Source organism: Coturnix japonica, chromosome 8 (genome assembly GCF_054131305.1).
Source record: "Coturnix japonica strain WE chromosome 8, WE-NBRP24, whole genome shotgun sequence".
Lineage (NCBI taxonomy): Eukaryota > Metazoa > Chordata > Aves > Galliformes > Phasianidae > Coturnix > Coturnix japonica.
The window spans coordinates 25510022-25524530 of NC_140670.1; the positions used below are offsets into that span (position 1 = coordinate 25510022).

The 14509-nt window shown below is 35.5% G+C and overlaps 1 protein-coding gene across 20 annotated transcripts in view; it reads left to right on the forward strand.

Annotated features, from left to right (window-relative positions):
* Positions 1 to 14509, forward strand: part of VTI1A (vesicle transport through interaction with t-SNAREs 1A) — a 242703-nt gene that overhangs the window by 58110 nt on the left and 170084 nt on the right. Inside the window, exon 6 of one of the 20 annotated variants that reach the window (XM_085554721.1) lies at positions 8321 to 9645. The exons of 16 other annotated variants lie outside the window; for them this stretch is intronic. In XM_085554721.1, the coding sequence (XP_085410847.1) occupies positions 8321 to 8421 (101 nt within the window). In that variant the 3' untranslated portion in view covers positions 8422 to 9645. Of the gene's footprint in view, positions 1 to 799; positions 945 to 8320; positions 9646 to 14509 lie in introns of those variants that run through there. 3 more of the 20 variants (XM_085554720.1, XM_085554726.1, XM_085554724.1) reach the window with 3 other exon arrangements.

Below are 14509 nucleotides of genomic sequence, written 5' to 3' on the forward strand. Positions count from 1 at the left end.
TTTCTTTGCGGTGAGAGAAGTAAACAAACAATACCCTAAAATATACAGATAGAATCAAATTAAAGGAGAAGGCTACATTTCAGGCTCAGTTATTGAATTAGTTTCTATTATTGACTGCAACTCTTTAGTTGGCATTTTCAAAATGTTTTTACTAAGTTTGGGCATTTTCTCTCTATCTGCATGTTTTAAACTGGCAATAGTAAAGCCTCCAAAACCTAATCCCCCTAAATAAAGCTTATGTGAAGTTACAGAAAGTTGCAGAAAATGTATGTTTCAACAGCGAAGTAATTTGCAGAGAATCCCAATTAACTGATATGTTCCAGTATCTTTTTAGAACTCAAGCCTTGTTTAAGAGGTAAATTAAGTTCAACCCTCCTAGAGTTAAATATGGCTAAGCTAAATGAGTGGTGTTACTAAAGCGCCTGCATTTTAATTATTCTGGGTTTAGTGTTCTGAACAATAATGAAATGGAACTATGGAACATACAGTGTAGATTTTGGAGGACACAGGGAGAATTAAATCTCTTCCTCTAGAAGATGATATGTTAGTAGAAATGGACATGTGATTGCAGTTAAATTTGCTTTCCTGTAGATTTTCTTGTCTCTTATATCAGTGGTCATAAAGGCTTGGGTTTTTTTTTATTTTAATAGCTATTTTAAATTGGTCCAGAATGATTTCTCATCTACTGTAGATGACTCTGGATCTTTCATAAAGAAATGCATATAAAAATTCAGCCTGATCTTTTTGGAGAAGGAATATCTTATATCCTTTTTTACTCTTTTTGGAATATTCTTTATAGGAATAGTGATGATGTTAACTTCCATTGCTTATCTCCATGGTGATTTCTGAGAAATACGATTGGAGAGCAAATGTATATTTTTATGGAAAAGGTGACTTTTGGCATCAAAACCAGGTACAACGACACAGAATTAAACACACTAATATACCCCATCATTGTGTCTGCCTTTACTTACTATAATGAGCAGTGACATACACAGTTCTTGTTGCCTAAAATATGTGATGGCTACTAGGGTAGCTGTGTTATATGGTATATTAGTATTAAATAATTTGGAGATTGTGGTTTGGAAACATTTGCATCATTGCGATGTAGATCTTTGCAGAAGATTTTTATGAGAAGAGTTTAATTATACTTAGCTCTTTCCATGAATCATGACAACTCTAGGTATGAAGGAGTTTACATTAATTCAGTGCAATGAAAGAATTTACTTTTGGTGTTACTGCATGATCATTTTTCATTGAGATGCTATGTTAAATAATTTCATTTTGGAGCTTCAGCTCGTCATCCAGTTGGCTTGCCTTCATCTTTACTATTGTTGCATAAAGATCTTATTTACTTGGCACTGCTTAGGCCACATCTGGAGTCTTGCTCCAAAGTCTGGGCTCCCCAGTACAACAAGGACATTAGCTTACTGGACTGATTTGAGCAAAAGACCAGAAAGAAAAATTAAGAGATTGGAGCATCTTTCACCTGGGAAGAGGCTGAAAAAGCTGAGATTGTTCAGCGTGGAAAAGAGAAGGCTTATAGGGATCTTATCATTATATAGAAATAGCTTAAGGGAGAAAACAGAGACTGAAGACTCTTCTCACTAATACTGTATGACAGAACAAGAGGCAATGGGCACAAATTAAAACCAGTGCAATTCCATCTGAACGCAAGAAAACACTTTTTCATAGTGAGAGTGGTCAAACAATGAAATTGGCAGCACAGTGGTTATATCCATCTCTGAAGACATTAAAAATCTGACTGGACGCAGTGCTTTGTTCTTGGTTACCCTATTTGAGCAGGGGGTTGCACTAGGTGATCTCAAAAGATCTCTTTCCATCATCAGCTGTTCTGTGACTCTGTGAAGGTGCAGGGGCAGAAGTGACAACTATTAAGTATCTATTCTGCTTTCTTTGTATGATGTCTTTTCATAATTATGAATGTGTATGCTGCTTCTTGTAATGAACCTGGATCATTTTCACCTGTAGAATGAGTCAGATTTGGGGCTTTCTTATTACCTTCATCAGTAAAAATACATATACCATTTTAACCTGCCCCTGTGATCATCTAAAGATTAAACTAACATCACGTAACTAATTTAATGCAATTTCGCATTGCCATTCCTGCAACTTACCATGATAAATTGGAAGCTTTTTTGCTGTTTGCATCTCTGAATTGATAAGCCCTTTCATCTTATGTACAGTTCTTCATACACGCTGAGGTCTCTCAGAAGGTCTGACTTCTTTCTTTGAGTGATGCCATTGGCGCATGTACTTCAGTGGAGTCTGAATGTGCTGCCACTTTTGACACCATCTCTGCAGCACTAACTGCACCACCTGTCAGGCTTTTCTAGTTTGTTGGCTATCGTTTGTTGCAGAGGATGTCTAAATCTACACTATAAACCTTCTGAATGACTAAGTGGAGCATTTACTGTCTAGTAACCAGTTCCATAGTACTATGACTGCTGCAATGAGAAGAACATCATCCTAAATACTCAAGGTGGTATGTTGCAAATATAACAGGCATTTGAGTTGCTGATTTCACAGACAAGAAAGTTCATCAGAACATCTGCGCATTAATTGACCAAATTGCACAGCACAAACACATGTGAGGGTCAACTCTCAGGACATATCAGGAAAACCAGTGGCCTTTTGATTCTTGAGGGTCCCTGTTGTTTCTACCAAGTAAGGTGACTATTAATTATGGTCAATGGCACTGCAGAATGCTCTCACCTGCTTTCTAAAATCAAAATGTTGTTTTAAAAGTTATTACTTGTTGTTATTTTTCTATTTTCCTATTCCTTTCAGCTTTGGTGATAGGAAGCAGACATTAGAGTTTATGGCCTGTTTCCAGCACCACTCAATGATATTAAGAAGTAAAATGGATAATACTGAAGTCATTGTTTTGCAGCAGTCTTTGTGATGTAGTACCTGTGTGCTTTTATGTATCCATTTGTCATTAGTAATCTGAGTAATCTCTTCTCTCTGTATTTCTCAGTGTTCCATAAACTTCACTCTGAGCTATAGGAAACAAATGGACAGTGTTTTTATTAAATGCAAATGTGAATGTACTTTTCCTATATCAGGAAAAGGGAAAGCAAGCCTTGTTGTGGGGAACCATAGCAATTAAGTTTGAATTGTTTTCTATAAATTCTTTTCAACTCTTGGACCCTTTCCAGGAAAAAGAAAAAGCAACTATTGTGTGTATGTATATCTACGTAGACATCAGATTGTTTCATGACAATGTAAAGGGATGCGACTTTTGACAAAACCATGTAGTTGTTGGTTATTGCGGAGTACTTTTCTTTGTGAAGCTTAGATATTTCTTTACAGTATGCACAACCTAAGAACAAGTGTTAAGCTTGCATCTTTTAGTGATGATTATTGTATATTATGCTGTGGCTCTGTGTATCTCTTAGGTATCTGAGCTACTAGAAGAATTTGTAGTTTGGCATTTTAAAGCAAAGAACTCAAAAGAAGAAAACCTCTGTTGTTCCATTAATAGAAATATCTTCCGTGTCTTTAGTTTGCTTAAAATATGTTGCCATTCTCCTTGCTGTGTGGAAATCTGAGTTATATGCAGTTCTGGAGAAGTTAAAGGAGAAATACCTCTGAGCAATTGACAGAACCACCCTTGTATAACATGAATAATTCTCAGTGCTAGGGGATCCAAGTAAATTTCAGTGGCTTTCAGTGGCTGTTGTAATGAACCTCCCTTTGTGGAAACATCCATAAATATATAATGTAATGTACTGGTAGCCTGGCTGACAGGCAGATGGTCAGGCCCTCCCCAAAGTATTGGCACCCTTCTAGTTGGAAAGCAAATGAGAATCTCATTAGACAAAGAGTTATGTTTATTTCTTTATGAAATAATTACAGTTAGCATCTTATCTGCATGCAGAGTTGAATGAAAGTATAGTCAAGGAATCGGTGAAATTGTGTTAAATGTTTATAGAGGGTTCCTGGAGGTTCAATGATTTTAGCATGAATAAGGAACTATTTTAATACAGCTCCTGTAGGTTTCTTACCAAATGTGACAAATAGGATTTAATACAGTGCATTGTTCTAAGCAGTATGTGACAGGCCAGGATTCCTGACTCCTTTCACTAGTGCAACATCCTGAAAACAAATTCAAATTCCAGCAATGAAGGACCTTCTTTGTATTTGATAGGGTTGTTGTGCTATTCAGGTATCACATAAACAAGATGTTCACCAGAGCTGACATATAATATGTCATATAACATATAATACCTTAAAAATTGAAACAAGTATATTTACTAATTTGATACCATTTCAGTTGCAAGGCTGGGGTCTGGCTTTTAGGGCTGACAGTAGAGTAAGTGTTAATTTGATAAAACTAAGAAGAGTTTGCTAAGCTTAGAAGAATTTTAAGTAGCTCTAACTTTGTAGTAGAAATGCTAAGTCACAGCTTGAAGCAGTGATTGAGCACCTGGTGGGAAGGCAGGACCAACCAAGGGGAGCTCAGGTGCAAGCAACAGGTGCAAGCAATCCCCTTGAGTGATCAGAAGGTGTGGAGCCAGGATCCAACCCTACCAGACCTCATTTAAGGGTATTTTGCTGGAGATCCCTGTGTGCTTGAGGACATTACAGGCCTTCTGAAGGTAGGCAGCTTCTTTCCCTTAAATTTTAGGCCTACTTCTGTTGCATTTTAGCAGATCCTTACTTGCTGCAGGCTGGGTTCTTGCTGCTCTGCTTGTTGTGCTTTCCATCACATTACCAATATTCAGTGTTAATTTAACAAAAACCCAACCTTAGTATTTGTACGCGTAGAGCTACATTAGATTGGTCTGAGGGGTGTTGCTTCTTTTGTGTTGTAATATTGTATGCTTAATGTTTTATTTGTGTTAGTTAACATCACTTAGGCATTTACACCTGTGTTCTGTCTTCAGGTGCGTGTGTATTCCAATTGCATTTGAGTTCCAGATAACTAAGAGTATGTAAATGGAAAACAAGTTCTGAAAATTAGGACCTTGTGCCTAGTGGCCCGTGCTTTAAATAAAAAGAGGCTGTTCCTGTCCCAGATATTTACACTTAATATCCACCTATTTCATCTCTAGTGAATTATTCATACATGTATATGGGAATACTGTATGTAAAACCTTTCATTAGAGAAAGAGGGTTTCTGAGTTTTGGAGCATATACCAATATCTCTTCCTCAGGTGTTTCTTTGATATGCCAGAACATCTTTCTACTGAAATCTTAATCCAAAGTTTCTGCAGTGAAATGAGTTTTTATGCAGTTTCCAGTTAGCATCAGAGAGAGCTTTTTCATGATCCCTGTTTCTTCTGCTAGGAATGGTATTTCATGTTTCATATATAATTTTTTTTTTCTTTGCTGACTGATTTCTATTAAAATCTGTTTATTGTTTTGGAAATACATTTTGAAGTGGGATATTGCATTACCACATCCCTAAGCCCTCTGCCCTTCTTTGGAGTCTAGACTTTAAAGCACAGAGGAGGAGGAATAAATAGAGAGAAATTTTTGTTTCTCGGGATGTCATTCCTCAAGAGTATCCAAACTGTCTGGTTTTAGGGGGAATCTTGCTAAGGTAAAGTTACTGCCTTGTAAAATCATAAACAGCATCGGCGGAGTGTGGACAGACCAGGCTACTTGGTTCATTTATTTGTACCAGTGAGGTGATTTTTGCAACTTCAGTTTGAATGTTGTTTGTTTGTTTGTTGGTTGGTTTTTTTTGTTGTTGTTGCTGGTTTGTTGCTTGTCCAGCCACAGAGCTGCTCCGTCTGATGCTGAGTGCTGCTACCTCTTCATCTTTCCTCCCAGCATTCCCTCCTCTGACCTTCATAGTTCTATTTTATCTGTCATACTTAGTCTATTTCTAGATACCCTGCCATTTTAATGCAATTTATGGCACCATCTCCATTTTGCTTAGCTCTGGGTTTCCTGTCGAAGATTTGATTCAACAGCAGAGTGGGTATTTTGTGTTTATGGTCGTAAAAAGTTTACCCAGTAAAAAAAACAATTGCCTCATCTAATACTTTTCAAAGCCTATTCGCTCTGCATTTGTGTGTTTTGACTCAAAGGCAGGATATCTGAAAATTATGTTCTGGAGTATCAGTAATTTCATATTTGTATGAGGTGTAGATTGTTTTCTTCGTAGCCATGTAAAAATGGTACATGTCAGAACAGTGGTACCGTAAAGTAAGGAGAGACTGAGTTGTTCACTAGTGAAGTACTGTTCTCTAACTGCTTCAGAGTACCAAAACCAACCTAATAAAAACCCTTTAGAAATTAGAGGTAAGAGAAAAAGACTGAACTTTTCCAACTATTTTTAAGGTTACAAGAAAGTATCTTTCACAGAGTTTTTCACGCTGTATGCAGTATTGTAAGATCACTTCTGTTAAAATCTTATCTTCGGATACTCAGCACCTTTCAACTTGAATTCCAATAAAATGGATGTTTATCTTTCCTTTCACGTCAGTAGGTTTGGGATTATACCATTAATGCAGCAAATAAGGAATGTCATATCTGTTCAGTAGTACAGATTTGCTATGGTATAGCAGGGAAAAGAGATCCAAATTTGGCTTCTGTCCCCTGTTCTGGAAGAAGTTCCAGTTTAATAGTTACAAACGACCAGGAATTTGTTATTATGTTTAATGTCAATAAGAAATTCAAAACTGGTCTTGTTAGGAGTAGAGATCCAGTTGAAATAAGCTTGTTTAAGATGGATTTTTGGATGAGCAAAACACTGCAGTATCTTCTCAAAGATACTTGATGTAATGGAAACATAGTTTTCAAATCACAGATTTTATTCCATGTCTGTATGATTTTTATTTTTATCTGGAATGAATGGGAAGTAATTTAGCACAAAATTTCTTGCATCTGAAACTGTGTTTCAAGTAGTCTAAGGTTATGATACCTTTCATGCTTGAAATAACTTCACGGAGGTTTCCCCTTACATTAAAATTCCTGAATTTTCTGTCCAGTTCTGAATGCTATTACTTACTTAAAATGTTACTTAGCTTAATCAGTGCTTGAGATTAAGATTTCCAAATCATTGCTTTTCACCTTTAGCCTTCCTTGGATTTATTTATCTAGTTTTCAAACTAGAATTCTCTGTTTGGAATTGGGCCTTGTAAAGCTAACTTGCACTTGTTAAAGGAAGCATGTGTTCTTACCTTGGCTCTGAACAGCTAAGGCAAAACAAGGGAAGAAGGCAGACAGTGTTAATCTGAGTGAATAGTAGCTGTTGTTCCTAATAGTCCAAGTAAACTCTCCGATCTATCTTGGTGTGGCAAGGACATAATGGAAGTATTCTCAAGTTTATCTTTCTTCCAAATACATTCCAAATCCTTCCTCATTTGTATAGCGTTGCCAGCCAGTGTGTTTGTGTTGCTTAACCACCCATCTAAAACACTCAGGTTGTTCTATAATTAGACAACCCATTGTAATAAATCAATGACAAACATAAAGTAATGGCTCCAATAAGGAGGTGATCAACTATTGTTGGCCTGAAAAATGTTCTTGGTCAGGTTTCATATTCTCTCTGACAGAAGCAAATTGTAGAGAGCTTGACCTGAAAGTCTATGATACTTTGGAAGTACTTTATAATGAGCAGTATTGAAATCCTCGTAAGTTGCCCCTAGACAATCTTCACTTCTACTCAGTTTCACCTCTTTCTCCATTCTATACAACACAAAGTTTTTTAAAACTTTCATGCAGTGAAATGAATTGATTCCAACTGATGCTGGCTTTGCAGTGTTGCAAGAAAAGCATAGATTAACAGAATTACAAGAATGGATTTTGAAGTATGTTAATGCCTTGCTATTTTAATGGTTAAATCTAGTAATTTTGTTGTCCATAAAATGTTAGCTGTACTTTAATGAATTATTATTTTGGGTGCCTGAGTAAACAACATGATTTTCAGTAGGTTTTAATGGATTTTTCACTACATGGGCACCGATGAATTTGCACAGCGTGAGATCTTGTTGGGCAAAGACTCTTTATATTCAGTTTACATCAAGAAGAAAAGTTGATGAGCTTAGGCTTGAAAATATAAAATACACCTTAGTTGTTTGTTTTTGTTTCTTATATATATCTTGTTTGAAGCTTTGTGTCTCTTCTTCCTGTCAGGCTAACAGTGTTTTCCTCCAATTGCACTAGAGAACAAAGTTTAACATTAAAAAATTATTTGTATTGAACATGCTTTTCTAGGTAAAGTCAATATCAAAAGGGTTCTCATGATAGATCATCTTTCAAGTGCAGTATTTTGCCCTTTTGCAACTTGGGACTGCAGAACTATAGTTACACAAATACTATTCTTTTTTTCTTCTGGTAGAAATAAGGAGGGAGAAAAGCTCAAACTTCTGTCCCCAAGTGAGACATAAAAGCAGCCGATTGAAAAATGCCGTTCTCATCTCAGTGTGGAATGAGGAATGATGTTATCTAGATTTTATTTCTACATCTAGTTTAAATCGCATCATAGCATTTTGTGCTAATGAATTTACTAGTCCACTTATGAGAATCCTTCTACTGATTTTTGTGGCGTTGTTTTCTGTATTGTCAACCCTTCCAAAATCTACTTTCCAGCATCAGCTGTCTCTTGCTTTGTTGTTTTTCTGCCATTTGCTAATACTTAACTCACATTACTTCACTCGCTCAAAATATGTAAACATTAAGTTTTATATGGAACTTCATACTCTTGGCCTAGTCACCACTGTAATAAGTCGTGATTGTAAACAGTGGCAGTAATTGGCAGAGCATAAATATGTATTGAATTCCAAGTGTGTGTGGCTGCATGCGTTGATGTGCATGCTGGGGAAGTTGGCTGCTTTGCTTGTACATCAGAAAAAAGACTTGCAAGAACATGTTTCCATGAGCTTGTACTGAGGTCAAGTTCAGTGCCATGATATCTTAATACAGGTATCAGGTGTACCTAAACATCCTAGTTGGTGTTTTTATGAAATGAGTCATGTGCTTTTCATTGTTTATTGTGAAAGGACTAACTTTGGTATAAAGGCAGACTCTGACATCTGCTTGGCTGGTTTCTACTGCGATGAGCTTTTCCGTATTTTATGGCCTCTGTGACTATAAATATGGAGATTTTGGAGAGTGTTCGTGTATTTGGGGATTTAGTTCCTGTTTAGCTCTCTTGTAGGTTCTTGACAGGCAAGTGTTACGTATACTCGAAGCATGCAAATCAATTAGATAGGAGAGTGTTTCTGTCTTTATTATATTGATTATTTGCGTAGATGCAGTAGCTTTTGATTTTATTCCATGTCTTGAAAATACGACTCTTATTTTTGTAATTGAGTTTTGTAAGATTTCCACATGTTGCATGTCTTGGCACTTGTACAACAATTGAGTGGAATGCCATCTTGAGAAATTCCATCCAATGGCCTGATTATATTTGCTTTACTACCTACGTAATTACTTTTGTCATTTTAGTAATGGGGTTTGCTGCACTAGTGAAAGTAATATCAAGTGGAGAAGTTCTAAGACTGAACTTTAGATATCATATTAAATGTATTTTAATTCCTTTTAGGAAAAAAAATTGAAATTTTTAAATTTAATGACGAGGATCTGTTCTAAACAATATAGGAAATATGGTGTTTTCTCAATTTAAAGCGATTAATCAGACTTTTTGCAAATGTTAGTGACAAAGTGAAGAGTTTTCTAATTGTGTACATACTAAAATACTCTACACAATAAAGCTTATGATGTTAGAGTTTTTAGGAATTTCTCTCAGTGTTGTGTTTTGAAATAAATCAAATGTGCAGGTCTATATGTTTGTAAAGATTGATGCTTACTGATTTACTTTGTTCTCCTTTTAATAGTTTTTATATTTTATATAACTCCTTTTATAGGTAAGTGCATAATGACATAATTATTTAAGGACTTTAAAAACTTGGACCACTTGTAACAAACAAGCCCTTTTATTCACCTCCAATGCTTTGCATTAGCATGCTCGCACCTTTTTGTCTGGGACATATTCTGGTAACAGAAGAATTCATTTTACTGAATATTTGCCATGTAAATTTATGGAAACATAAATGAAGTTCTGTTATGGGCAGGTAAAATACTGAATTATTAGTGAACATAACTCTGTCCTCTTGTGATGCGCCTGTATTTGTTCAGCTACTTGGTTACTGATCCCAAAAAGCAGATGACCTGTGTTTATATTCCTAAATCCACCACAGATCTGAAGATTATTAACAGTCTGAGTTCTGTACAACTTGGTGGCTGTCAGTCTTTTTGTTACAGTCTCTTCAAATGTAAAATTTCAGTTTCCACCTTGTGTGATGGTAATCATGGAAAGTTCTTAAATTGTTCAGTTCTTCAAATGCTCTGAGTATTATCATTAATGTCCTTGTTTTAAATGCTTGCCAGTAATGCACGTTATTCTCTGCTTGTGCTTTAGATTAAGAGCATCTCCATACAAATAAAATTCTTTAGTAATCTAATATCTAACTTATGCATTCTGAGAAATTACATTACTCAGGATTTGTTATAATGGTGTATCTATACCTGAATGAGCTTTGCATTTCCTGCAGCTTATTTTCTTCCCAACCATTTTCTAAGAGTAAACCTCAAGCTTCAAAATATTGAGACACAAATAGCTCGCTTCCTCTTTTCCTTCAGAGGTGAGGTGGCTTGAATTACAAGGTACAAATCAGAAGGAAAATGGCTGGAGTCTGACCAGTTAAAGGCAGAAGTATTTATCTCGATTTTGCTGGAAATCACATTTTAAAGAATGGGCCATAAGAGTCTCCAGTAAGAAGTCCAGTACTGAATTTAGGTACTTCTTTTATGAGCATTAATTTACTTATGCATTTCTGTGTAATTGAGTCTCAGTAATGACTGTTGTGTGCTTTGGAGATGATAAATCCAGAAATTTCATGAGCTTCTGGATTAATATAAGATGCAGTGTTGAAAACCTGTTAGAAAATGATGCTAGTAGGCTCTATTCTTAACTTTTTATACTTTTGAATTTTTGTATCATGTCAAATACGGTACTTTCTTATCTCCAAAGATTAAATGTGCCCATTTTGACTATGTAATATTTATATATGGACAGGAAACAGAAGTAAGTATCCAGATTTTTTGACCCCTGAGATGTAGTATTGACCTCAGTCAGTATTAACTTCTCAGATCAATAAATGCTGTTATTGACCTCAAAGAAAAATCAATAGCAGCTTGTTAATTTGCAAACTATGACTGCAAGAAAATGGTACACATTTTGTTCTTCATTATCACGTAGTTATATCTGTATTTTAACGCCTTCAGTATTTCCACCTTGAGATCATCATGTCAAAACATTTCAATCCTGGCTGTTAGAAGCTTGAGGAGACAGGCATTGTACATTATAGAATAATTGATGAGTAATATGTGTTATTTCCCATATCTCATAAAAGTAGTGCCCCAAACAGATGTATATCACCTGTGTTGTTTTCATTTTTTGGGTTTTCCATTTCATTTCATTTTCTCTGGTGCACTTCATCATAACATTGCATAAAAGTACTATTATTTTAGCTGCCAAAGAACATTTCTACGTGAATAGTAAGGGGGATGGGAGACTATGAGAAACAAGGAGAATGAAAATGATGACTGTAAAAATCATAATTAATATACAGTAGATCTTTCCTATTTGCATGAAGATGACAGGCTCCTAGTCAAGAATATGCTCTTCAGCAAGTTGAAGTTATAACTATGTGACTATATTTGGAAAAAAAAAAAAAAAAAAAAAAAGTTTTAAATGACAAAGTATTGGTGGAGAGGTGTTATTTTGTATCATAGCAAGTTTTGTATATAAACACTGAAATGTCAGGTTTTACATAGTTTGAAATGTCTAAAAAATGCCTATTGCTGAAATTCAAATGTCATAACAGTTCCTCTGCATATATATCACTTTGATATTTAAACTTAAAAACCTCATAAATGATTTAATATTACTTTGGCCTTGTTGTGATCTGACTGCCAAAAAAAAGGTAGAGGCTGATTTTTATCTGGTCTGGAGGGTGGCGTTTTCACTCACAGAAGACAAAGCACAAGTCTGTCAGCCTTTTACTGTCATTAATTCTGTCTGATACACCTGCAGTGATCTTGGCAAACTGATTGCTATGTTTAAAAAACTTTTCCTTCATTAAATGACAGTGTGAGAGGTATTCAAATGAAAAAATAAAGCACTGGTTTTATTTTTACAGAATGAAGTGGCTGCAGTGTTTGTGTTGTGGGTTGTTTGGTGGTTTTTTTGCCAATTTGATGGCAATACAATTTTGCTCTTTACTTCCATGAGCTCCAAGAACTTTGTCCATCCATGTTGACCATCTGAGGAATGAGGTTAATGGTATTGCATTAGTCTTGTTGATAGGAAGACCAAAAGCATAATGAAATTAAATGAAAATAAATAAATAAGCACTAAGCTAGCCTAATCTCTGAATCCCAGGAAAGGGTGCTGGAGCAGATCTGGAAGGACATTATTAGTGATTATGCAGTATCTATTCTCTCTTATAGAAGTAGTCCTGACTCATCAGATAGGAAATATCAATGGATATAGTCCTACATAAGACTACACAGTCAACCCAAATCATGGGAACAGTTTCCTATGGATTTTATGCTCTGAGTTACCTTTGAGTAACCATACACTTTGAGTTGTACAAGAAAAGAGCGAATGATGGAGGAAGTTGGCATATTTTGAGAGGGCAGAAAGTTCCTGGTCACAAATCAGGAGTAGAGAGATCATATTAGTCTTACAGTTTTGGATTATCCCTTTTCAGTCCACACCAGCTACAGAGCAGCAGCTGGCTATTCAATGTGCCAAAATGTCTTATCAGATTTTGGTAGTAGATTGGGGAATAAAGTCTAGGTCCACCACAACAGTTCCTTGTTAGACACATTTGATTCAAGCTCCTTGATTTTGCAAGCCACTTATTTTTTGACTGCTGTCCACTCTGCTGAAGAGCATTGCTACTGTGTTTGGATATCAAAATAGCCCCAGCATTACGGAAGGTGGTACTGATGTCAGTTCTCATGATGCCTTAATGGTCATCTTGCATATGGCGACTTTTCTACACTGCAAGTATTTTCTTTATAGTGTATAGTATTTTTCAAGGAAAAAAAGCCTTAGGAATTCAAACTTCCAGTCCTCTGCTGTGAACATCTAAAGCATCATTTGGCTGTGAAATATCCTTTGAAATTACTAGAACTGTTTACTTAGTTGATGAGGAGCTCCTAAGAATGATGGTAGGTCTAACTTACTCAGAAGGGAGTATAATATAGTCCATAATTCCTTTATTAAAAAGTCTTCCTAAGAATCCTGTGTATGTGGTGTGTCAGAATGAATTCATTTTGTAACTATTAAATCACTGAATGTAAATTCTCAGTGTATTTTACTGATGACACATTCACCAATTTCCATAATTGGAACATTTTGAGTTTTTGCATTAATGGTCAGTGGGGCACGAACAGGCAATGTTATGTGATGAGATGTTCAGCTCAGCCTCTTTGTGCATTACTTTTACTCTCTCTGTTTTGCTTTATTAGAAGAATTTTCCATTTACTTCCTATTTTGGGAAAAAGTCTCGACATTATTAAAGTGTATAAAATATTTGATGCCATAAAATGGATCTATTTTAGCTTGATAAACTAGAAATGTGCTGCACTGTGAGGGTCATAGCTTATAATACATACTGTTAGTACTTTTTCATTTTTCTGTATTAAGAGATTAGTGAAAAATAAGCTCTATCAATTAAGTTTTATTGCAAAATTATCTTCAGATGTACAGCAGTGAAGATGATATTGAGTGATAACACTAGAGTGGATTTTGTATAAAGCAATTACAGCTTGAAAACCACAATCTGAATGAAAATATTGCTCAGGGTTTTTTGTAATCTGGTATTAATACCAAAAAAACTCTTCCTTTAGAAAGTGCTTAAATTACCTCTATTAAACACAGGACATTTCTAAGGTGTTAATGTGTGCTATTGACTGAAGAATTCTTTACAGGTTCCTGCTTGTACTGTTCATGTTTTGATACAAGCACGCAGTTTCCCTTATTAAGATGATTCTATGTTTATGGGATTGTTATGTTTTCTCAAAGATATCACTTTGTTTGTATGGAAATCAGAGTTCCTAATTCAATGAGTAATTTGTGTAGGTGCACTTTGATGCTATGGAATCTGTTACAAACTTAATGATTTACTCTGAGGGAAGGAGCAAATGTTTTTCTCAGTGCAATGTAATACATATAGCCACATATGCTTCCTTGACTTGTTATTCTGAAGTTGAAAGTGCAGTAAGCTTTTTAAACTGCATTTCAAGAACTTTTGAAAGTGAATTGTTTAATTCTGCTCGTAGTTAATGCAATCCATCTGAATGTTCAAATTGCTCCTATTCCAGCATTCTGTTGTGCCATCACACCTTTGACTAAACAGGCATTCCCTCAAAACATATAAAGGACTTGGTTAATTTAGAAAAGCAAACAGAATTGTCCAAGAGAAAAAAACAGAAACAACCAGTTCAGTCCCTC